Genomic DNA, 25,913 nt, shown 5'->3' on the forward strand with positions numbered 1-25,913 from the left:
AAGTGATTTATTAAACCTGGAGAGAACAAGTCTATGAAATTTCAGACAAATACATAAACCAAGATATTTGACACTGTTCCAACCTATTGCTATAAGCAACATCAGTACGTTTAATGTCCAAGTATTCATGAAGTATTCCAAAAATCCAAATTATAAATGGAAGTGTTTGTTCATTAGAGGCATGGCACACAGACACATAGACACATAGACACACTGCAACTGTGCAAAAACCTCAGCCGAATTGCTAAGCCTCAAATTACAACACTTACAAAAAAGGTGCTACAAAACATTAGAAGAGTAAAACTTCTGGTGTATGATTAAACACGTTTGTAAGTGAAGATGCACAAAGAGCAGAGCAAGTGGCACTTCAGCACCTCAACAGCTTGTTATGGTACACCCAAAAAAAAAAAGCAAATCCAGACCCGTCACACTGGGAGCTGCAGCAAATCTGAAAAGTTTTTGAAGCTCTGGTCTGTGCTACCATTTGATGACAACCATATGCATGCTTCGGCATCACACAACTGAGTGTAAATTTTATTAATGTACTTTAAATTAGTTCCTGATACGATCTACGCAGCAGGATGGAAATCAAGAACTGAAAACTGGTCTTCTCCGATACAAAACGGAAACCAGTTGTTTGGACAGTGCCACTAACTTTATACATATGCTCTTTTAACTGTTCATAATTTACATCTCCACATCAAATACACTAGACCAGATTCCAAACTGCACTACGCAAGCTGCCTGTGCAATTACGGTCACATTGTATTTTATTAATTTCTTTCTCTTTAACCATTTCTGCTCAAGCATTTTTTATTAGGGAGTAATGAAACTTGTACTGCATGTGAAAATAAAACCACAAAATAACCAAGATACTCGACAGGGACTGCCCTTGTCCACCTACCCATTGCTTTTGCAATTAAGCTTATGGCTAAATAAAAATCTTATCCTTTTGTTCTACACATTAATCAAGCCACTCAGGGGAATTAAATGTTCTTCCACACACAGTCTTCCAAGTCATACCACCACTGGAGCCATCAGGATAAGCATTTATGACAGGGCCGTGGTCTTCAGCATTACCAACCTTATTGCTTCACACTTCCTAAGTAAGCCTAGAACTAGTTTAAAAATAGAATGATCAGCCCTCTTCTGCCTGAATAGGTTACTACTTAACAGGTTTGTTATTGAATATGTAATTTCTGGGGCATTCTATTTCAAGACTCAAGAAAGATACCTTGTTTAATAAACAGAAAAACAGCTGTCATATGTATTTCCTTTCACTGGCATTCATTCATAACCAACTGGAAGCTTTCATGGCCACAAGAATTATTTAACTCTACCATACCCATACAGCTAGGAAAACCCTTTACTAAATATAGTCACGTGGCAGCATTTAAAGTGTCTAGACTTTCACTTTCATTTTCTTTCCCTTTTCAAAAAGGTTTAATACGGACTACTCCAGCACATTTACTGCAAAGCATGGATCTTCGTTGAGCTACTGAACACATTCTCAGATTTTTACCTATGTTGTTCTGATTCACGCTCATTCTAGCAAGAGGAACACTCTGAAAGAAAAGGTGCCTGGAGAAGTTTCGGTCCACTCAACAACAAAAGGGAATAACTCAATGTTTAGGGACTGACTCATATTTTTACCTCTAAGCCAACACAGCACCACCACTTCAGCAGGGAATTAAATCCTTACATTAAGGTGAGACACTCTGATAAGACAAACACTAGCGATTAGGGCTGCAGAGCTTATTAAAATATCTCACAGCACATTCCAGTGAGCATGACTGACATTAGCCCTTGTGTTGTGTCTTAGCCCTAGTTTCAGCTAACAAAGCTGGAAACAAGGAAAGCTTTATTTTACCGAGTTTTAGTTCACTTCCTGTCCCGGACTATTATGGCCGCCCACACATTTTAACAAGTGCGTCACCACAAAAGCAACCAATTTTTAAGCTAAGTGATGCCAACACACAAGCCATAAAATGCTTTCCAACTTCATTTTCCATAGGATACATGACGTTTATTCTGGGGGTTAAGTCATGTGTATATATCATCATTTTTTGGAATATGAAATACCCAACTTCTAACATAAAGCAACTAATTTTCCCCCAACTTCTCTCCTCACCACACTTATAATTCAGTCACCTGCTATTTCAACTGAAGTTTCCCAAGCTAAGAATCAACCTTAAGACCTTCAGCCATCTGCAAGAACAAGGAAGCAGAAAACCTGTATAAAAGTTTTACCTGCACTAACACGTGGCACTCTTTCAATGGGCAAGGTGCACGAACTAGCTATTTTGAGCAAAATGCAACTAAATCTGATGTTCTTTCGTCAAGTATGAGACAACACATTTTGGAACTGTTTGTCTCTATATACACAGAAATAACCAAAACTGCATTCTTTGCACACAGGTCTCTTCTGCAAATTTGAATTCCCTGTTCCCTCATTCCAGTTAATTTTTCAACAGAGAAGTTACACTGTAAAAAATGTTTTACATGAATAATTAAACATTCAGGTGGGAAGCACGAGAATTAGCTAAAGCCCATATTACAGACACTGCAAATACATCATCTCTCTCACTCAGCACTCAGGATTCGGCTTGCTAAATACATGAACAACTACGCAGCATTTTATAGCCTCACTATTGGATACAGAAATTCCAGTAAGAGGAATCCAGCAGGATGGCCTTTTCCACTTAGGCAGCCAGGTTTTCTGTTGGTATAAAACTTACATACTGCCTTGCCAATCTCAGCTGCCACTACAAACATTAACTTTTTGCAAGTTTGGAAGATTTGAAAATCTGGATACCTCATAGATATATAGATATTTATGACATGCATAGATAGATATATATGACGATGTTAATTCATCTCTCTCCTGTCAAAAAGTTTGGTTTAAATGACTTGCTTAGCATGCAGGGCAGTGCCCAGCTCTCCAGGGTTGGATTCAGTAGTTCTGCAACAACGTCTTCAGTCAGGTCATGATGAATACACATAAAATTGTTGGAAGACATCTCTTTTAACAAGCTGATGTGGTTTGTACAGAAGTTTACCACTCTAATTATTACCTGCTTAATCTACATGCCGGAATAACTTGTATCACTGCTTGTCAGCTTTAAGCGTAGGTTGGGAATATTCTAAAGCATCCAGTGGCAAGATATGTATTCCCATTCCAGAATGAGATTTTTAAAAACACAGAGTATTCAGGATGGCTCAGAAAATGAAAAGGCAACTTTTAGCAACAACTAAGAGCACCTCAGGTGAAAAATCCAGTCCAAAGCTACACCACAGGCCAACCTTGCTTTGTGAACAAGAGAGCTCTAAGAAAAACACGCGCTTCCTGCATCAAAGGAAGTAAAGGATGGCACAGGCTGAGTGAGATACAATACATGCTCAATACCCGTTACCCTGCAACAATAGTTCCTAGATAGACTAAGACTGCTTCAGGCAATGAATTAAATTCCTATGCTGTTTATCAAAATATATATATGTAAAAAAAAATCAAATTAAGAGCACTACATACACAGAGGCACCAAGGGTATCAAAATGAGTCTTCACAAGCAGGTTTATGAAACACGTTAATGATATAAACAAAGTATTTTTCCCTTGGGTCCTAAAAAAAACCCCACTTTTACAGACACAACAGTATACAACACTATCATGAAAATCAAGATGAAAGCCTTTCAGCTGGATAGGATGACCTGCTGCTATAGACAGCTACCAGTCTAGACTACAGATTTTTAACACACCTTCAAAGCAAAGTAGCAAGATTTACCTAGACAAAAATTCTGTGAGACTTAACTCATGAGGAATACTTGGATTAAATAAGTAGATAAGCAGAAGAACTTTGTATGAGAGAGATACCGCACAACACACTCTGCTGTGCATCAGTGTTTTAAACAAAAGAGTTTAAAACAACCAGCATAAGAGATATAGAATCAGAGTAATAAGGTATAGATCTAACAAAGAGAAGGATAACACGTTTATTGGAGAAAAAAAATTAAGTAAAAGGATAAGCGTATTTTTTCTGGATAATCTAACAATCTAATTAATATTGAAAAAGCAAATTAGATGCTGAAATCAACACAAACCTTATTTTCATAAGATGATTAACCAGCAGAAGAGGTGACATTCACGTCTCTCTAAACAGAGTCTACATTTCTAAATGCGCTATTAGGGGAAACAAATACAAGCTCCTTAAATCTAGGATTCAGGGCCAGCAATCTACAACAGTTTCCAGTAGTGCTGACAAAGGGGGACCTGCATGCCTCATTAGCAGCTTAATCTAACCATGAGGTTTGATTATTTCCAGTACGACCACGACTGTCAAGGATGAAACGCAAAACTTCCCCCGCAAAAAAGCATTTCTTGAAGATCACAAATAAATTGCTGGAAGTGTAAATACCCAACGTACCAACACAGCAACCTGCATTTTACTGAGAGAAAGCAGCCTATAAAGGCTGTCAATAGAAATAGTAGCAGCCTACATTTAAAATAAAAACTCCAGTATATATTAAGTTGTACAACACAGCTATCCAGTTGCAGAGATTCAGACGCTTACCTGGGGAGGATAATTGCTTTCTGAAGACCATCTTGAGGACTGATCACTGGGCTTGTCCACCAAGATATTCCTAAAAAATGAGAAGCCAGAAGTAATTTAAGTAACTGCCACGTTCCATTTTACCTCTCCAATAAGATCTGTCATACACACAGAACAGTAACATTCTCATGCAACTACCCAAATCTCTAGCAGAAAATAAGGTTCCCCCCCTCTTTTATTAAAAAATTTTCTACACCGCTATTTTACAGGACCCATCAAAATACGCCTCCAAGCCTTGTGGTTGTGAAATGGAGTTCCAAGTTGAGAAATAAAAAAATCCAAATTGTGAAATAAATGTAAAACAGATGAATTTATGTAGGCCCAAGTCCGCAATGAAATGGAAAAAACGGTATCATTCACCTCAATGGAGTAAGAACTTTTCAGTAAGGTTAAAATGATGAGCAGTAGAACAGTTAGCAAGCCAAAAACTCTCCTTTACTAGACAGGCGATACTGGAACAGAGAGAGCGAGCTGCTAACCTACTTAAGCTTTCTTGGAGCATGGAAGATGACCACCTAACTCATGCCAAATTTTAACAAGGATTTTTCATATGAGCTACAAGCCTAGAACAACACACAAGAAAGCAGAAGTTCAACTCTTCAACCAGCAAAATTACCTCTGAGTTGCTTTCTTACCATTTGGAATAGCACAGCATTTACGTAATTAACATAAATTCAGAATAGGTTTTTTGGCTAAAACGAAACAGATTCATCATGATAGTCATTTGAGGGATCTGCCTTCCCCTCTGCTATAACAATGCGGTAAGGCTCACCTCCCAGATTAAATTAAAAACTAAAAAAAATAAAAAATCCCTAAAATATATATAATTATTGGCGAGGTGACGATGCACCACCTGGTGGACAGGGCTTACGAGCTCTACCACGTCCAACTACCGAACTCGCCAGCTTGTAAAACTTATGTAAAAAGAAGGAAGCAGTCATCAAAAGGCTTATGCCATCTCCATCTGCTGTGTAGGAGGAAAAGAACACGAGCATCTGGATTACTACAAAGGACTGGAGGAAAAAACACTCATATAAAAGCTCAGAAGGGAAAGAGGTTAAGTCAGAGGTTGAGCATTAACAGACAGAGAAATTAGCTCGCCCTTTCCACAGTGGGCAGACCAAAATCACCACACTAGCAACGGTATCCAAGCAGTCCCGCGCCCTGACAAGGGACACAGCAAGCAGCTAGACCAGGGTGGCCCCTCAAAATACATACATTTTAGAGAGCTGGTCTAGTGGCTGTCCATCTGCGGGCTTTACAAGAGACATGTCATGATTTTTACACGGCATAGGAACAAAACTCAGGTTCCCTCTCCCTTTAGCTAGTTTCCACCATAGCATGGCATTTATTAACACAGCAATGCCAGCGCTGGCCCAGGCCTGCAGCTGGTTTACTGACACATCCCCAATGGGAAAAACGTGTTTGAACAGCATATGGACACGCACGACCCTCTTGCTCTACCCCCATCAAAAAAGGGAAGTCAAGCCATTGGTCTGCATCATTAAACATCCAACTAAGTACATTTAGTTTGCAGCGTGAAGAGGCTCAACTCCAAGAGAAAACCTAGCCCTCATCTTTAATTACAACAGGGACAAAATGAACCAACCAAACCAAAGGGGAGAATTTGGGAACTGATGAAAACACAGATTTCTAATAAAAGTAGCCAGCCTCAAAGCTAAGCCACCACTAGAAACCAAAACGCACTTGTTTTGATAGGAATCATACCTGCAGTCTCCTATACCATGCCACGGGCAAGGCAAAAAGGATATTTAGGAATTTCTAAATACCTTTTAATATCTGGAAAGAGAGAAACTGCTGAACTTGAAGGAGATATGCATCTTATATCAAATAGTTAAGGGACGCTAAGGCAGATAAAACCAGATAACACTGTATGGCTTTTCTTCTTTATGGAACTTCATCCCAGCATGAAACAAGACAATTTACCCTACAAAATAAATTTTATTTATGATGCTATTACATTTGTTTAAACATTGGATGATAAGCCCTTCATATGTTGAGCAACATTTGCAGGAATTGGCACTGTTACGTGGTCGGATAATGCCCTGCTGGAAAGAGGCATTTTATAACTGGGACACATCCCAAAGATCGTATTTTTAGAAGTAGATTTGTTTGCTTCTCCAGGTCAAAGATCAGTTTGCCACAACCAAAGAAGACCTCAATCAGTACAGATAGACAAGATAAAAATCCTTCTGCCAAGACAGAGAAAAGGGACAGGCAGCTCACATAAAATTAAGGCTAAAAAGTAATGTAAAAGATAAATATAGCAGTGTCAACGGAGTTATGTTTAAAAATACATGGTTTATTAATTTATTAAGATTAAACAAACACTGAAGACAGAAGTCCGTATGTACAAAGTCAATTCACCACAATGGTTTAGGAAAATTTATGGGCTTGGAGGAATTCAGGCATTCCAGCAGTCACAAGACAGTAAGAAACAAACAGATGCGTATCCTAATGACAGACGCCTCTTGCCACGTAAAGCCCTTTTCCTGGGTATCACAAAACTCTTACACAGTACCTGGAGGCAGGCTTTTCAGGTATGACACCTGAATTAAACTCTGAGAAACTTTAGAAGTGAAAATTCCACTAACTCGATGACTTTCCACATAATTTTCACAAGGCATTAGAAAAGGTATTTGTAAGCCCTTTAGTTACCGCAAGTACCGAATAGTTTTACACAAGCTTTTCCTGTGAAAAAAAGAAACTCATTAAACGTGGTTTGAGATAACTCAAACTGTAGATACAAGATCTAGTCTAGCATAAATCTACAACACTGCCAAGAGGGACCATTCTACCCACTTCCACCTGATCCTCTCCCTCCCTACACCAGCAGCTATAATAAAGATTAGCATAAATAACTTCAGTCAGATCAGTTCTCCAATTCAGCTTCCTTCTAGTGCCAGCACAAAAGGAGAAAAAAAGATGAGGAGCTGGATGCGGGCAAGGGGTTCACACTGGAGTTAACTCCCAATACTACTCTCTCGCTGGCAAGTAGCTACTAAAAAAATTAGCTGTTGTGGTACCTCTGCTACTTTGTGGGCAACCCTACCCCCCACTAAAAGCTAAGCAGAAGGAGCCATTTTATGCGCACCAAAAACAGTAACATGTCCAGCAGTAGTACTGGTGTGCCTTAAATTCATAACCTAACTTCCTTCACGGCTATTAGCATCTAAGCCTTTACTGTAAGCATTCCCATCGCTAAATAAGAGAAGCGGATCATTCCAGCTGCTTTATGTAGAATGCCCTCTTGGCAGAACACGCTGGAAGTTTCTTTTTATTACCCATGCAGACACTGGTCTTGCAACTGCTGGAAGTAGATAATTTTTCCTTTTACCATCCCAGAAACCGTCATATCCGTTGCACCAACTGCTGGCTGATCTCTGCTGGAATTACAGAGATGTCCCCACACTTGGTATTACCAGAGCACTTCTCTGTAAAAAAGCTCTGTGGTTTCAGGCATGACAATCACTAAGGGAGAGTTCTTCTTTGCTTTAGGGGGGAGGAAGGGAGAAATAAGATGACTTTGCAGAATATACCGCAAATGAGGTTTAAGGCTGCTATAATTTGCATCTAACCTAAATATTTTCATGAAGCTGCTATTAAAGAAATCCATGACTTTAGGAACAAGTCCTTAAGAATAAACAAATCCAAAACACTAGCTTTGCTTGGCACATTCAAACTGCTCTTCAGAGAGCAGCTGTGCAGAAAAGGGCACACGCGTCTCCAAGAGGACTTGGAACTCAGACACAGCTCTTCCAGAAAAACGCTGAGGTACCACGCCATTACACTGCAAAAAGCATTTGGAGTGCTACGACAACACAGCCTGACTGAAAACGGACAAAATACTTTCTTTGGGGTTGTCTACGTGATGATTTTTTTTTGGTTTTTTTTCCTACAACCACCTCAAAACAGACCAGCAAGAATACAGCAACTAGAATACACGGACTAAGTTTTCCACTAAGTCCACTTTGCAGAGGACTGTAAGACATGGTGGGCCAACTATTTCAAACACGTGGAACCATCACACCAGCCAGTACAAAGCATCAGCGGAGATACTCTTGTCCAGCCTAGACACTGGAATGTACACAGAGTCTTTACCAAGAAAAACAGAAAAAAAAAAACCACCACCAAAAAACCCTATTCCATGGATCTGAAAGAACTAGAAAAATTTTTCTCCTGCACCACCCAGAAACTCACTGCAACTAATGCTGATTTCAAACCACCTAGTTGCGATGTTTAAAAAGCTGTAGGTACCTATAGCTCTCCCCTAAAACAGTTCAAAAAAAGCTTTTTAGTTTTTGTCATAAAGTTTCTCTCCTTTCTATTGGAAAAGTTCTCTGCTTAAAATGGCATAAGGACATTAAGACTTGAAAATTTCTTGGTTGAAACACAGTAAAACATGCACAATTATTATGCAGTAGGCAGACCCGTTCAGGAAACAAGGTTTTTTGTGTTTGGGTGTTGGTTTTTGGTTTTGCATTTTTTAAAACACAGGACTTCTTAATCCCACTGCTAAGTAGTACAGGAAGACCTCTTGCATAGTAAAATGAAGTTTGAGTTAAACAAGTACACAAGTGTGCAATTTTAAATAATATACTGTCACAGGATTTGCCAACTTACTGCTCAAATTTGCTTCCATCTCCTCAGCAGCAGAGTTTCACACAAAGATCCAGTATATTATAAATTCACTTCTATCAAAAGTAAAATAGCTAAACAAGCACAGCATACAAAAATAATGAATTTAGAAATTACCTTACAGAAATATACTTATCAGATCATAGCTGGCTATACTGGACAACAAAACAGGTATCACTTAGCTCTGGCCTAGAAATAGTGCCATTAAAACCAGTTTCTTAATTATTTCTTTCAATGAACAATTTACTTTAAGCTGCCTCTCATCGCTGCCAGCCCAATGATACACAAAGGCCTTTACTAGAAAACAAACTGCTTCTTAAACACGAAATGACACTGTTGCAGACATTTCCAGTAACACAAGTTCGGAAGTACTCTTTTTCACTCCCTTCACCTAGTTACGGCTTCTGACACACAAGGAATTAAATGTTACCAATAGTGACTAAAACTGCAGCAGTATAGTAAATTCCCAGCAAGTTATCAGAGCCTGATAAATAACTTCTATTCCAGTGACACTCAACAACCCGAAATCAGGGATTAAACTTTTGACTGTATCACAGCACTGAGCAACTCAAATCCTTAGCGGCAAGAGCTCCCAGCTCCAGGTTGGCAACATCAGTATTAGCACAGCAGAAAAACAAATTGGAGAAAAAATAAAATAGTCAGACTTATTTGCCTATGTTGGCAACCACAGTAACTTCACACATCGCAGATGATTACCAGCCTAATTGTCCCAATGTTTAGGGATTATACTTTAGATGCAATTTAACTGGTAAGTGATGCTGAACCTTTAAGCTTAAAAATTATCCAGGTTTGTTCTCTCCCTACACTAGCTTTGGGTTTAAAATTAAGAATTGTTAGATTGCTCAAACAACAGATCTTCTCCATGTACTTACAGTCTATCTACTTTTTGAAAAGAAAATAACTTAAAAAGCTGATGAAATCAGCAATTATGAAGACTGCTTCACCTAATCATTTTGGTGAACTGGTATTAGCGAATATAAGATTACCTGGAACCATTTCTTTTGCCCATTTCTTTTCATACTCAGTGTTCATTTGTACATGTCTAAGCCATGAGGATATTTGAAATCCATCCTTTTAAGTCATCCACAAAGTACTAACACAAGCTATGTGGCGTGCATGCAGCCTAGCCTAGGTGAGGTTCCAGGAGGTTCCCTGAGTAGAAATTAATCCCTGGCTTGATAAAAAGACCAAGAATAGCATGAATTCTACCCTTCAATAGTCAAGGAAAAAAGACGAACTTATTAGATTCTTCAGCTCACTGGATTTGTAGCCAATAAATAAAATATTGTAGTACAATTTGCCAGAATTTAAGACATCACCAGCTGCACCCACTTTATAACAAAGCTCAGTTTTCATTTAAAAAAAAATCTCACATCTTACGGGGAAAATAGCTTAGACACTGTGTGAAGATAGGGATTTCTACTGCCAGCAATCACCAGAAAAGCCACTGAACTTAGACTTCCCAAATCTTCCACAATACTGGTGGTGTAGCGCACCTCTGTACTGCACTGCTCCCACTTCTCATTTCCAAAAGCATTTTCTTGGAAAGGGACAGGCCCTCTGCAAGAAGGTTAAAGGAAAGCAATGTCTAGCACACATCTTGTAAATCCCCCATGCAGTATTTTGGAAGCATCACAAGCTTCGTGGAGTATTTTTGTTTGACTAACACACATATGGAAAAAATTTATGAAGGCCAGGAAGTAGATTTAGGTCTTCCATGATTTCACAGCATTGCAACAATGCTTTTACATACCACAGTATTAGCAACATTTCCACTCAACAGAGGAATCCACAAAAACAGACTAAGTGATCACACGTAAAGATATAAATGCCTAATGTAAGCCATAAACACATCTTTAATATTCATCAGCACTGTAACTTCACACTTAGTAAAAAGTTCACCCAGAAAACTGATGCCTGTAAAAGAATTTAAAGCAGACTAGTTCAAAAAAACAGACTGAAGCCCCCTCACGCCCAAACTAACATCAGGTATGGAGCTTTTTCACCAAAACTGTACGGAAAATGCCTCCTGGTTCCAGGTGGGACCACTTTCACTGTATTACCTTTCCTTTCAAAATTAAGGTTCTCTCACTAACAGTGCAACTCTACTCAAGGAATCCAGAAGACAAAATATTGACCTGGGAAAATAAAGAAATATCAGCCTGTCATTAAGGACTGTTTATTTGGGGAAATGTGTTACAAGTCAGAAACATTTGCCCCTAGAGCTACATTATGGAATAATTCTTTATTTTGGGGCAATATAAATAATTCATGCTAAAGGGTACACCGGTTCCCAAGCCAACATTACTTTCATATTTGGCAGTTTCCAAACCCTGTACCAGAAAGGTGGTTTTTTTAGGAGACAAAACATGAAAGCTAGCAATAGCACAGTGTCACGAAAGAGCAGGGTGGGAATTCATTCAGCAATTCCTTAATCACAGGTCAATTTACCTAATCCAAATTTTTTTCTTCCATTCTAACACTGTGTTAAGAGCACATCTTTACTAATACGACTTTCAAATGTAGAATAGGGTAGGAAATTAGTATTTAAATAGTTACCATGAGAGACAAATGCTGCTTAAAGCATGTACCTACAGAAAAGCATTCAAGAAAAATACAGGTAATGTCCTAAGCAGAGTTTCAGTGTTAAGCACCTTCCCAGAGCTTGAGAGTGACACTATGAACCCAGCAGCCAGTCTGGGGAGAAAAGGCAGAGAGGACTGAGGAAAACACCACCAAACTCAAAATTACCAGAGCACAATTTTTCTCCATTATCATGTCATTTTCCAGGAACTGCAGAACACACCAGCAGAGGAGGAGCAAGTGCTATCACCCAGTTTGCTTTTGCAGTTTAAATTCAGACATGCAGGCTGCTATCCACAATTTAAATATATGGTTGTGCTCCTTGATTTAAATTGACCCAGGGAATAATTTCTCAAAGATTATGCATACTGAGTTTCAAGTAATGACTAAAACAGTGACTACCTAAGGTAACAAACCACTCTACATCTTCAGCACTCCCTCCTCCCCTTCCAGTAACTCGTGTATTATTGAATTCAGACCCAGCTGAACTCACAGTCCACTGTTCCTACAAAATTCAATAAGCTGTAGTCAAAAAAGCAAAACTACCTCTGGTTTTAGAGGTTTATATTAACATGCAATTAAAGTCAGTCAAGCAGTGGCTTGTTTTGGAAGTTTGGAACATGCTGACCTCTAGATAACTGACTGAGAATCAATGCTGCACACACCACTTAAGCTCAACAGAAAAATCTTGATCACATCATAAAATCAACAGCAGTGATAAACCTAACCATGCATTTTAACAGCGATCTGCTAAAAAGAAGATGAATGTACAGAGTAAGAAACTATATTCTTTGCCATGTAAAAAAAAAATCAGACAGTACATGCTGTTTCAGCAGTAACAACAGTTATCCCAAGGAAAACGTGCTCTGTTCGAAAGAATGTTTAAATCTTTAAGCAATTAGTAATGAGGAGCTAGAAAACCTTTATTAAGCTTGCAGGATATAAAGCCACATACAGAACAAGTGATCCACAACCTGATGATGTTAACACCTCCTATGAAAATTTTACATTCTTAATGTTCCCCAAAAATGCCATCCCAGAAAAGGTTGAACATCAGAGTAATACAGGTTCTGCCAGGTTAGTCACACCAGGGAACTAGAGCAATTAGCATCTCACCTTCATCCTTCTGCCAGTGAATAAAACTGTCTAATCTCCTAAATAATCACTATATTTTACCTGGAGCTTAAAGAAATTTCTTCTCATACAACAGCATTTGTTCTTTTACCTGGGAGGCAAGAGCTATCAGACTTCTGATGCCAATGTAAGGAATGAACAACTTCATAATTTTGTCATTTTTTCCCTCCGTCCACCTCTCTGACCTTTTTCTTTCTCACTACTTCACCTTATCAGACACTAGTGAAGCACCTAATACTTACATATCCAATCTGTGGGCAACTTTATTTTCTACAGTAATATTTGGGTTTTGAAGTACGCAATTTGAGCTTTCAGAGAAAAATCCTAGCCTACAGAAGTGATGTAAGCAAGGGGGAAAATGCTTGTCAGGACGTGAGATTGTCTAGAAACATCCAGAAAATTCACACAAACAAGTGGGGAAAAAAATACTTTCCACTGGACACTGAAAAGGACGAGAAGCAAAACTGAGAACATTTCTGTACACAGGATTCATCAGAGGGGAACAGAGTCCGTCAGCTGGCTTCATTAGCCAGTGGTTGCATTCCAAGCTCATTTTAGTAAACGTTGAAAGTATTGATCAATATTGCAAAGACATCACAAGCATGTAATTACCGATAGCCATCAGGTGTGCCTGTTCATTCTCCCATATCTAAAGGCAAAGCAATTAGAACAAGGAAAGGGAACTGGCTACATTAAAATATTCCAGTAAAGCTAGAAATTCCGACAACTTAAGTTGAAAAAACTACATTCGTGCTTATATGTGCAAAAAAACCCCCAAAGTCGCAGCTCTACAACTAGAATGGAAATCATCACTGCTACGTAACTGAAGTTATTTAAGAAACCGCGAGGCATAAGCAGTGTCATTAAGACCTTTACCGTATGGATGATGAGCGCAGGTCACCCTGCCAGAAAAGCTCTAAAGCACATTTCATTAGTCCACCATTTTGGACTGGTTTAGATAGCTTTAAACTGCTGAGACCTCAACAGAAGGTATCTTCACCTCATCAAGGAAACAGAGCTCGGTATCGGAAAACAGAAGAGAAAAAACCTAACTTTTTCATTAGTCATGACTGATCTCAACTTGAACATGAGATTCTTCAAGACCTGGATGCATCTATAACAAGATTTACGAACCTATAAGGTACAAATCTGAATCATCGGTTTCACGTGGTGGGAGGAGAAACTGAGAATCACATTTCACTAGCCACAAATACATGTTTCTTCCAGTTACAGAAATCTCAGAGAACAGGGTAGCTGGAATTCAGGTTATTTTCTGGTTGTTGTTAGTTTGGGTTTTTTTAAAATCGTTATGGACTTTACCCCAAGAAGTTTGTTACACATGTTCTCAGTACCTTCTTGCTAATGCTTTGCAATACCTTAGATCTGAAAACACAGGAGAGTACATCTCTGTTTCAGAGTAAACACAACACAGCAGTAGATGTTCAGTTACACTGGGCAGGAACTTACTGTCACTTCCTCTTAACTAAAAAGCAAAATATTTGCATTCTCAGTTTGGAAGGCTACAAGTCACTAATATTTTACTATCAAAGTATCTTTCACTTAGTTTACTTCCCCTGGTTTGATGGAAATACAGAAAAATCAGCAAAAATGCACACAATCATTTTAAGTGTATCAAATCAGCTGGATCTTTCTCTCTTTCAGTATGCTTTCTAGGAAAGAGACAAGAGAGCCATCCAGCCTTCAGCATTTGATGCAGTACCACATACAGTGTCGAACTAGAAAAGACTGGAATTCCTAGAATAACTGAAGTGAAATAGATAAAAATGGGTTGCAATGAAAAAGTGACTACCAATTAGGAGGAGGTTGCTAATGGTATTTAATTATTTGCTAAGAAGCCAATCTTATTTGTATTCCTAATAACAATCTTAGCACAAGAAATAATTGAACAAAACACCAATAAAAATCCTAAAGTCAAATCTAGGAAACATACTGATCTTCCTCTACAGAGATGTCATACAGGAAAACCTGAATGACTCTAAAGATCTGAGCAACAGAAATGGGATGAAGCTTCCTCACAAAGGTACATGACTAGAATAACACCGTAAAAAGCTCTTGTTAGTATCTGAAGTGGGATTTCAGCTGTATAAAACAGTGACAGAAGGACCTGAGTGCATTAGCCAACTACAAGATATCATCAGTCACGAGTCTGATGCAACCACTAGAAACCATGGTCCTAGGGTACAGTAATTTAGCATTTAGCAATAGAAAAGGGTACATGACTGCCATTGCACAGAGCGCAACACTTCACCTCTTATTCACCTTAGGAGGCAGTTCAAACTGGAGCAGGTACAAAAAACGGCTATTAAAAATCATCAGGATATGAAGTGCTTCTCTCAGAACAGAGCAATAGCTTTTGGTTCTCTTCCTTACAAAAAAAACCCCAAGTTTGAACAAGGGTTATATTACCTTCTATAAATTGTTTATTCCCTCCTTGACCAAAAAAAGAAGTGACTGAGTTCATCACTTTCTGCAGAAGACCAGAGGAGAGAGGGGAATAAAGTCCAGGTCTCTCTCCCTCAGCGTATGTCAAAAGACACCAGTACTAGTTTGTGTAGCTCATGTGGAATGACTGTCGATGGTGGGGAAATCCCTAGGCCGGTCCCTTGCCTTGCGAGACATCAGGGAGCAGCCTCCCAACATGGCTCCATTCCCTCAGGAAGAACTGCGGAGAGGCAAAGAAGGGATCCAACGGAGGACTCTCAGGCGATGTGCTGGGTTGAACGTTTTCCAAGTTGGACAAACTGAAGCCTCTCAACGCACTGTTGCCTCTGCACAGGCAGAGTGTCTCTGCAAACACCAGATGTTTCAAGAACGAATTTCCTCTTGGATCAATTTTCTTCCCAAAGGCACAACCTCCCCTACAACGCAGACTGAAATAGACACTATTACTAGATTAACTCTCACTTCTACCCACAGAGTTTTTAAAATAAATACCCAAGTTAAGTCTTCCTGCTGGTATCTACAAGACAATAGAGGACAACTCCAGCAGTTTGAAAAACAGTAGAACTATTCTTTTGGAGACTGGAGAAGGACAATCTTAATTTAATGTTTGGAAAGGTCTTTGCAAACGTGCAGGTAGCTGCAGCACTGGTAAAACAGCCAGAAATTGGTTCCAGCACTAACTAATCCCCTAGCATCACCACCAAACACAACAGGAAAGATGCTGGCATTCACCAGAAGAAACTTCGCTGTCATTGAATGAAATCGGTGTTTTTCCAATAGACTACTGATCCTAAACTAGAACATGACCAGAATGGTCTTTGAAAAGCACTTCTGTTTGGTTTAATTAAAAAGAGCAGTTATCAGGCCATTTCAGTGTTCTGAAAAGTTTCAGATCAGTTCAGCTTCACATAAGCAGATGCCTTTAAGTTACTAGACATCTAATTTCTTCCCTGGAAAGCAGTGATGAAAGTTTTATGTTTCATAGCTGTGTTTTACATTTAAAACCATAAAACTACTTCAGAAGTGTGTTTAAATCATACTTAGCTGACAAAGAACATGTGTAATCTACTCTGTTCCTCTTCCACAAGCACTTTGTGTGTACCACAGCTCCCAACAACAAGCAACATTATTAAAGTAGTGTTATTCCTACATACATTACAGCAGAGTCCCTCTTCTACTTCAAGGTTAAAGTAGCTTCTTCTTAGCTAACTACATTATAACTAGAATTCCCAATATCCTTCCAGAAAAGCATCATTCTGTTCCACACACAACTTCTAGCCCCATCTGCGTGTTGGTCCCGCAGTATGTTATGTTCCTGTCCCAGCAATTTTAAAGTTTTCCATCTTCACTGCCTCCCCAAAAACCCACCCTCCCATAAGCTTCTTCATAAATTTTCTCTTTTCAAGAATCTAATCTTAAACAGCAGGTCAAAGCCTCCCCTTTCCATCTCAGATCACATTTAAGCTCTCTCCCAGAACATGGGAATCAAAAGCTAACAGAGAGCAAGTAAAAACCAAAACTTCCATAGAAGACAGCACACAAGCACTAGGACCAGCATCCCTCGGACCAAGGTCAGCACGCCGAAGAATAACCCCACCGCTGGGATTATTGAACACTGCATAAGAGCCATTAAAATTGTTTTTACTGATGATAAGCACATTTAAACAACATCTTAAAAAACAGCCGAATGCAAGGTCACACATTTGTAAAACACCAGCCCTACTATAGGAAAGGGAATTGTATCACGGAAGGCAATGACATTAAGGTGTCTGGGCAGCACTGCAGATACCACGTGAACATTAATTCCTGACACGAGCCTCTAGCAAAAAGGACTAATGGGAGCCTTGAAAAGGAGTATCAAGGAGAAAGATGGCATTATCTCTTTATATCGCATCAGTGAGATCAATAATGGACTGTCACCCTTCTATTCAGGGACCAACACCTTAATACGATGTTGAAAGCCAGAAATGCTGGTAGAAATAAATACAAGCATGATCACAGACCTGAAAGTCAAGTCTTTTTAACAAAAAAGGTAGAGGGATTACTTAATTATCACCAAACGTTACCAATTAGAAAATAATCCAGTTATTTTTATTATCTAACAAAGCAAATGTACAGAAAGATACAACGACTAGGAGTTCAGTCAGAAAAACTTTTTTTTAAAGTTTCACTTCATTTTGGGAAGTGGAGATAATTCATGACATTAATAATTAACAGATAATGCAACAAAGACATTTCAATCAAAGGTTATTAAATTCAGCACAATCAATGATTAGACAAGACTCTACAGCCTGCAATGACTAAGGCGTCCAAGCGCTGTACTCCTAACGGTCCTCCCGACCTCCAACACTGAAGCTAACTTACCGAAAAGGTGTATGGAAAATAGCACACCTAGATCACATTATAGTCACCCCGAATTTTACTTTCAGTAACTAGAGGAATTTAACAGGTATAGCTGGACTGCCATATAGCCAAGTCTCTCATTCAAGACGGGTTCACGTTACTGTGGCAGCGCAAACTGACGACTGTAAAACACACAGCTCCAGTTTCCTTTTGCCAAACCAAAAGTTAGGTTTTTCAGTTTAAAAGTTAGGATTTTTAGTTAAAACGCAGAACACGAGGGCAGCAGATGACCCCCCCTTCCCCCAAAACCACACACAACAGGTGACAGTAGCCCAATGAGCCTCCAGCGTTTCAGAGGTCAGGGGCAGGAGAGGAAGTCCGGCTGCCAAAAAACACAGTGTCCACAGGCACCTGACATACCCAAACCTCGGGTCAGGGGCGGGGGGAGGTTTACTTACCCTTCTCCCCACTTAACCTGTTGAGCAGCCTCTCCCACACACAGTGCCCATTTTTCCCCCAAATCTGGGGCCAGCTTCCCCTCCGTACGTGCATCCATCCCCTCCTTGCCCATACCTGGTGATCATCCCATACAAAGCCCCCCCAAATCTGTTGATCAAGGTTGGTTCTCAACTCCCTCCCCAAACACCCTCCCAATCCTGTTGACCACCCCCTCCCTCCCACAGCCCCCCCAAATCCTGCTCTACAGACCCACCCCCACACACAGCCCCCCACATCCCGCTGGCCTCCCCCTCCCCCACACACAGCCCCCCCAAATCCTGCTGTACAGGCCCTCCCCCACACACAGCCCCCCCAAATCCTGCTCTACAGACCCACCCCCACACAAAGCCCCCCCAAATCCTGCTGTACAGACCCACACACAGCCCCCCCAAAATCCTGCTGTACAGACCCTCCCCCACACACAGCCCCCCCCAAAATCCTGCTGTACAGACCCTCCCCCACACACAGCCCCCCCCAAAATCCTGCTGTACAGACCCTCCCCCACATACAGTCCCACAACCCTGCTGACCACCCCCTCACTCACATACAGCCCCCCCAAATCCTGCTGTACAGACCCACCCCCACACACAGCCCCCCAAAATCCTGCTCTACAGACCCTCCCCCACATACAGCCCCACACATCCCGCTGACCTCTCTCCCCCACACACAGCCCCCCCAAAATCTTGCTGTATAGGCCCTCCCCCACATACAGTCCCCCAACCCTGCTGACCACCCCCTCCCACACACACAGTCCCCCCAAATCCTGCTGTGCAGGCCCTCCCCCACACACAGCCCCCCACATCCCGCTGACCTCCCCCTTCCCCCCACACAGCCCTTCCCCCCCTCCCCGCGCCTGGCGGCCGGGCCTCCCCTCCCCAGCCCCTCCCCAGCCCGGGGCTCAGGCCACCCCGGGCCGCCCCAGCACCCCTCGCCGGCGGTGGCGGGGCCCGCGCTCCCCACGGAGCGGCCGCCACCGCAGCGCCGCCCGCCGCGGCCTCCCCGCGCAGGCCACGGCCAGGGCCCGGCGCAGGCCCGGCAGCCCGCCGCGGCGCGGGGCGGCCCAGGGGCGAGGCCGGGGCCGAGGCCGGGACTCACTCGGGCAGGTAGGTGGAGGAGAAGCTGCTCCAGCGATGCAGGGTGTAGCCCAGCACCCGGCTCTCCGGGCCCGCCGGCCCCGCCGCCGCCATCTTGTTGTCAGCAGCGGCAGCCGCGGCCCCGGCAGCGACCGCGGGGGGCGGGGCCGTGCTCTTAAAGGGGCCGCGCGGGCGGGGGCCGGCGGGGCCTGTGGGGCGCGGCGGGGGCGGGGGCCTGAGGTGGGGCCTGGGTGGGAGGACGGGCCGTGGGGCCTGGAGGGTGACACCTCCTGGAGTTGGGGGGCTGTGGGTCTCAGGGAGATGCCCCGTGGGGCTGCTGTTGGGCTCAAAGGGATGCCCTGTGGGGCTGAGGTGGGGCTCAGGGGGATACCCTGTGGGGCTGAGGTGGGCTGTGGGTCTCAGGGAGGTACCCCGTGGAGCTGAGGTGGGGCTCAGGGGGATGCCCTGTGGGGCTGCGGTGGGCTGTGGGGCTCAGGGAGGTGCCCCGTGGAGCTGAGGTGGGCTGTGGGGCTCAGGGGGATGCCCAGTGGGCTGAGGTGGGGCTGTGGGGCTCAGGGAGGTGCCCCGTGGAGCTGAGGTGGGGCTCAGGCGGATGCCCTGTGGGGCTGTGGTGGGCTGTGGGGCTCAAGGAGGGGCCCTGTGGGGCTGAGGTGGGGCTGTGGGGCTCAGGGAGGTGCCCCGTGCAGCTGAGGTGGGGCTCAGGCGGATGCCCTGTGGGGCTGCGGTGGGGCTGTGGGGCTCAGGGAGGGGCCCTGTGGGGCTGAGGTGGGGCTCACAGGAGGTGCCCTGGGGGGCTGAGGTGGGCTGTGGGTCTCAGGGAGATGCCCCGTGGGACTGCTGTGGGGCTCAGAGGGATGCCCTGTGGGGCTGAGGTGGGCTGTGGGTCTCAGGGAGGTACCCCGTGGAGCTGAGGTGGGGCTCAGGGGGATGCCCTGTGGGGCTGCGGTGGGCTGTGGGGCTCAGGGAGGTGCCCCGTGGGGCTGAGGTGGGCTGTGGGGCTCAGGGAGGTGCCCCGTGGGGCTGAGGTGGGCTGTGGGTCTCAGGGACACACCCCGTGGAGCTGCTTGTGCGGCTCAGGGGCACGTGCCATGGGGCTGCCTTGGGCTGTGGGGCTCAGGGGCATGCCCCATGGGGCTGAGGTGGGCTGTGGGGCTCAGGGAGACGCCCCATGGGGCTGGAGTGGGGTGTTCATTGCTGGAGGGGGCATCTCCTTTCCTGGCCCCACAGCAGCCCTGACCGCGGGTGGGTGCTTGGGAAAGGGATCTAGGAAAATCCCAGTGGGATTTGATCCCATGCCGGCTCCTGCACCAATCCCTGTCATGGGTAGCACAGTTATCCTCCCTTGCACAATTTGCTCAGCCAAATACTTGTCCATGTATTCTTAAACTTCCCAAGAAGCTTGTTTTGACACTTCTGCCAATTTTTTAATACTGGGTGGGTTTTGGTTTTTTTCCGAGAAGGAGTTAAAGCTATTAAAGTCACCATAAATAACAGTAAATAGATAAATAAAATAACAAGTGAAATGAAAATGCGGATGATCGAGTGGTGCCCAGATTTAGCATTTGACCAACAGTCCCATTCGAAAACAATTGCAAACTGCGCGCTGGGTGCCCGAATTAATCAGGGTTTTTTTCCTTGGGTCGTTTTTTTGGTCCATACAGCAGCTTGTCTATGTGCTTCATAGAGAGGCAACCTGGAAGTCCAGGCTGTGGGAAGGAACCGAAGTGGTTTCCCATGTCTTGCGCGCTGTTGTATTTAATAACACCTTTATTTCTTTTGCTGTGGATTCTAGGGAATAACTTGTTTTTAATCATTTCCTCCTTTGCAGTTGATGCTGCTGAATAATTCGCCAGCAGCACTGGTACCTCTGTGGATCTGCACTGCCGTGCTCAGTTTGGAGGGAAACTCCCGTCAGGATCTCCAGACCTGCACCAGGGTGTTTTTCAGTGCTTTGGCCCACTGCATAGCTGCATGCTAGGAGTTTGGCTCTGAAACCCCAAACACCTACAGGACGGGCACATAAGTTGGACATTCTTTGATGTGTTTCTCCATCTGAGGTTGTTGTAGGGTTTTTCCTGAAGAAGGGAGATGGTTTCACCCAGAGCCTCCACCAAAGCAAGGGGGAGGCTCGGGACATCCCTGGGGCAGCTCTGGGCTGCTTGAGAAAGCAGAGGAGGTATTTCAAGACCAGGGGGAAAAAAAAACCAAACAAATAAACAGCTGTCTGTTGGAAATGACAGATTGGAGAGATATTATCAGGCAGGACAGCAAGATGCCTGGCTAGATTAAATTAGCACAGGGATTTTTATTTTTTTTCCCCCTTTATTTTAGGAAAGTGAGTGAGAATGTGGCAGCAAAATCTGCCTGTGGATGAAAAACTCGTTCAGCAGCCTTAGAGGCTGAACATCTACTGGGTATTTTAAAAGCGAGATGGAGCAGTGAGTGCTTTATCTCAAGACCCCTTCCCAGGAGGGGTGTTTGCAGCGTTTTCACTGGTATGAAAGCCACACAGCTCTGCAACAGCACAACAAAGTCAGTGCATGAGGCACAAACATCCACACCTCCCTCCGCTGCTGCACAAACGAGGCTTTTTGAATTTTGTGACCTTCCTGTGGCATTTCAGACTTCACTTATCCAAACTTCTGACTGCGGGCATCCCCATCCCAAAATTACCACAGGAGTATTAAAAGAAATAGTTTACTAGGGATCTCACTAACAATATACTCCCAACCCCAGAGGAAGAGACCCTACCTCAGCATTTGGAGCCTCGCTAACAACCAGCCTGAGAAGAGCAATGCCATGTAAAACCTGTGACATTCGAATATGAAATTTAGGGGATTGCGAGCGACCGGTGGGCCGCAGCCCCGCAGCAGCTGGGAGGAGGAGAAGGAGGCGTACGAGGGAGAGCCAGCAGCCCCCGGCTCACCGCTGCACAGTGCAAACCACCCCAGGAGTTTCTCTGCCCGGTATCCTGTTACCACTTGAATCAAGACCTGGATGCCGAGCCAGCTTATTTTTAGCGCATTGTGGACTTAAACTGAAGCGAACGCTGGTGAAATACGCAGTACTGACAGCCCTGGAAAATCTTTATTCATCTGCAGCACAGGCAGCAGGAAAGGCTGTGAGGAAGCAAAGCAATCTCGAGCTGCAAACCAAGTCTCCCAGTTTCTCAGGCTCAGCTTGCCCAGCGCTATGCAGTTACTGACAGTCGCTGGGAGAGGGTTTTTCCACGCTCTGAGTGGACCAAGCATGGTGGGGAGGAGCGCGATGTGCAGAGGAGCGTCGTGCTGCAGATTTGGACAGCCTGCAAGTCTCCAGCTGAGCTCTCTGCATCCCGATCAGGGCGGCTGCCGGAGCTCAACTGCGGCAGTGGTGGGGCCATAAAAATGGGAGAGACTCGGAAAACATGAGTATCTGAACCTCGCTTTGCTAGTCCAGGGCCATGCTGCGTTTGCTGTGCTAATGCAATGCCAGATCCGTGCAGCCTGGGGGGTCCAATGGCACCGACACTGCCCCGTGCTGCCTCCGGCAGCAATTCAGACCTGCTGCTTTAGGGAAAAACCACAAAAAGGGCACTTATGAAGCAAACAGCCTGTTTCTGATCCCCCCGCTTGGGACCTTGCTGAAACCATCCAGCATGACTCGGTGCCTGCCAAACCTGAGATGGCAAGGTAGATCCATGCTGCCTGTGGCTGGCTGCTTTGGGAGGACGGGACCACAGAGGGGACCCGAGAGCTTTTCTGGCCGCAAAAATGGATCCCTTTGGCATTTGGGGCACAGCCTGCCAGAAAGCCAGGAAGACCCTGGACGGGTGCCTTGGACAGTAGCTGGAGTTGCTGGGAGAGGCCGGGGTGACCACACGAGATGTCCCCCACATCTCTTTCTTTGCCAGGAGGATGCACACACGGCGTTCACATGCTTGTCATCAGTAAGCTTGAAATCCAACCACGGGCAGCTCAGGGATTTGACAATTGTTTATGTCTGCTTCGAGACAAATATCTCATTCCCCCTGTCACAAACTTGCTCCTCTACTGCGCGTGTGTTTCAAGTTTCCTCATGCAAAACCTGCGTGGGTGTTTGGATATGTAATGAGCACATAGTTCAGGATGAAAACAAGTTGCGTGGAAGAGCCAAGTAACGCCAAAAAAATGAAAGCAATACAAACAACAACATGGCACGCGGCCATACCAGCTAGATCGTGGGCCAGCCGGATCTCACGTACTCCCCGGAGCTGCAGAGCCGATCAGCTGTTGGAAAAAGAGACCTTTAAAGACAAGCGAGAGGAAATAGCACTGGCAGTGCAGGCCACAGCATGTTTCCTTCCAAAGCAGGACAGAGCCAAGGACATTAGGCAGAGCTGTAACATTTGGGGTCTCGTTGCTCAGCCGTGAAGTAAGGCAAAAACCTCAAGTGGGCTGCAGTTGTGTAAACTCCTATGGTTTTCTGAGCTGAAGTGGAGCACTGGCCTGACAGGATATTGTCGTACCACATTTTGGCGATGCTCACTCACCTAACCGAGCCCCTCTGCAAAGCCAGGGCTTCATTTTAACTTAGTACATGGTGCAGGGGGAATAAACCCACCTGCCCATGCTAGACCTGGGCTGGAGACCATCTTCCCAAGCTAAATGTGTGATCCCTCCCATAGCGTCATCAAAGAAAATTACCTCTGACCTGTGGGCAAGGCTGGAGCGGGACTAGAGGCAATTCCAAAAAACTCCCCAAACTGACCTCACTCATCATCATCTCTCATTTTGATGTCACGATGGGAAAAAAAGTGGCAAAGCTGATTAAGAGACCTGTTTTCCGTAGGGCCTCAATGCATTTCCCCACTGAAAAGGGGCAAGAGCAGGCCTCAAAGACAGGTTATTTCAATTTTGCCCCATTTGGGGAGAGGGATCATCTGTGCCTCCTTACAACATGGTAAAACAATACCTCCTTCAACGTAATAAAATAACTCTCCTGATCTAGGCCCTGATCCAAGCATCTGCTCCTAGGCCACACACTTAAATACCTGCTTGAGTCCTCTTCACCACCTCTTGTAGCATCCGTCCTTTGGTTAAAGGCTTAAATCAGTGAAAGAGCTCACTAGCAATCCAGAAGATTGAAAGGGGCCTGAAATACCAGCGCCTCCATATGCACATTGGCATAATTCTTCGCATAAAAGCCAGCTTTAAAAGGCTTGTTTTACAAAGCACAAGTATGCATTTTTTCGAATCAAGGTCAGTAACTCAGCTTCATTCACCAGTCTCCAGCTGCAAAACAGCATGCCCCAGACAATGGGGGAGAGTGTATCTGAGTCAGAAGATGCCTTTTAAGGGATGCAAGTGGCTCCAAGCCACATCGAGGAAAGAAGATCTCCTTGGTACCCTTGCGTGCTCAGCCCCATCTGAACTGAAACAGGGCACCCGAGGGCAGGAAAAGCTGGTGAGATGGGAACAGCAGCACAAATCGCACTCGCACCCTCCGTGCTTTGGTAAAATGCACTTTTGCGATGTCACCCCCGTGTCACCCTCTCCGTGCCCACCAGCGTGACACGCCCCCACGCTCGGCTCCGCTCCACGATTCAGCGAGCACTCGTAGGAAGCAGATGAGATGCTTGCGGCTGCGCCTCGGGCTAAAAATATTTGCTCCTCTCTTCCCCCCAGGCAGGTGCGCTCATCCTGGGCAGGGCTGCTCCCCCAGGGATGGTGCTTGCACGCCAGGCGTGCGCTGCTTATGGCACACTGCAGTTCAACGCTTCTCCCTTTTCTATGTGGAGTGCTTGGGTGGTGTGATTATTTCTCTGAATCACCCAAAGAGGATGCTCTGTCCTGTGTTTCAGATGCAAAATGTGCCTTGGAATTCAATAGCTGCTATAGTGCCATAATTATACATTTTGTGGAGTACTTAGTCACAATGGCTAGAGCTCTTGTTATTAGGTTTGGACTCCTGTTGCTTTATTTTAAAGACCTTTCTGATAAAAACTTTCTGCATTAAAAATAGTTTATTTCAGCATTTGCTTCCTCCAAAGATAGCCCCACGTCATGGTTGTGATGGAGCACTGGTCACCAAATTGATAGTAGGAAGGATGGGGCTTGCAGCCTGCTTTCTGTCATGGTGCTCCAAGACGCACATCGAAGTCGGCTTCAATGACACCAGTGAAACATTCCCCAGGATCCAGGAGCCCTTGAGCGCTGATCCTGGCAACGTTGCTATCTGCGGTTTGGAGACGACTCACACTGTCTGCCTGGAGCATCCGCACCTTCCCAGGTGCTCCTGTTCCCCTTGGCAGTATGAAGAAGGTGGACTCCTTGGGTGATCCTAGAGGATGATTCAGCCCATCACAATGGGACACGTCTTGGGCGAGGCTGAATCACTCTCCGGAGGTGCTGGTCTTTTTATACCCACTCTGGAAGAAGCTCAGCTGTAGTGCAGGCAGCTGAGTTGGGTAAGACAAGCCCAGCGCTCAACATTGCTCCTCCGAATGGCAGGGATGCTCTCCACCCTACACGGTAGGATTGGCCTTTCCCCTA

General features: G+C 44.3%; 1 protein-coding gene across 1 annotated transcript in view; it reads right to left on the reverse strand.

The window, feature by feature from the left end:
• The window catches only part of MKLN1 (muskelin 1), a 98,343-nt gene extending 78,849 nt beyond the window's left edge, over positions 1-19,494 (reverse strand). Inside the window, exons 1-2 of the mRNA XM_059816184.1 lie at positions 19,403-19,494; positions 4,568-4,637 (exon numbers count right to left, since the gene is read on the reverse strand). Of these exons, the coding sequence (XP_059672167.1) occupies positions 4,568-4,637; positions 19,403-19,494 (162 nt within the window). The remainder of the gene's footprint in view (positions 1-4,567; positions 4,638-19,402) is intronic.
• Between the last annotated feature and the right edge of the window lie 6,419 nt (positions 19,495-25,913).

This window comes from Gavia stellata, chromosome 4 (genome assembly GCF_030936135.1).
Source record: "Gavia stellata isolate bGavSte3 chromosome 4, bGavSte3.hap2, whole genome shotgun sequence".
Classification (NCBI taxonomy): domain Eukaryota; kingdom Metazoa; phylum Chordata; class Aves; order Gaviiformes; family Gaviidae; genus Gavia; species Gavia stellata.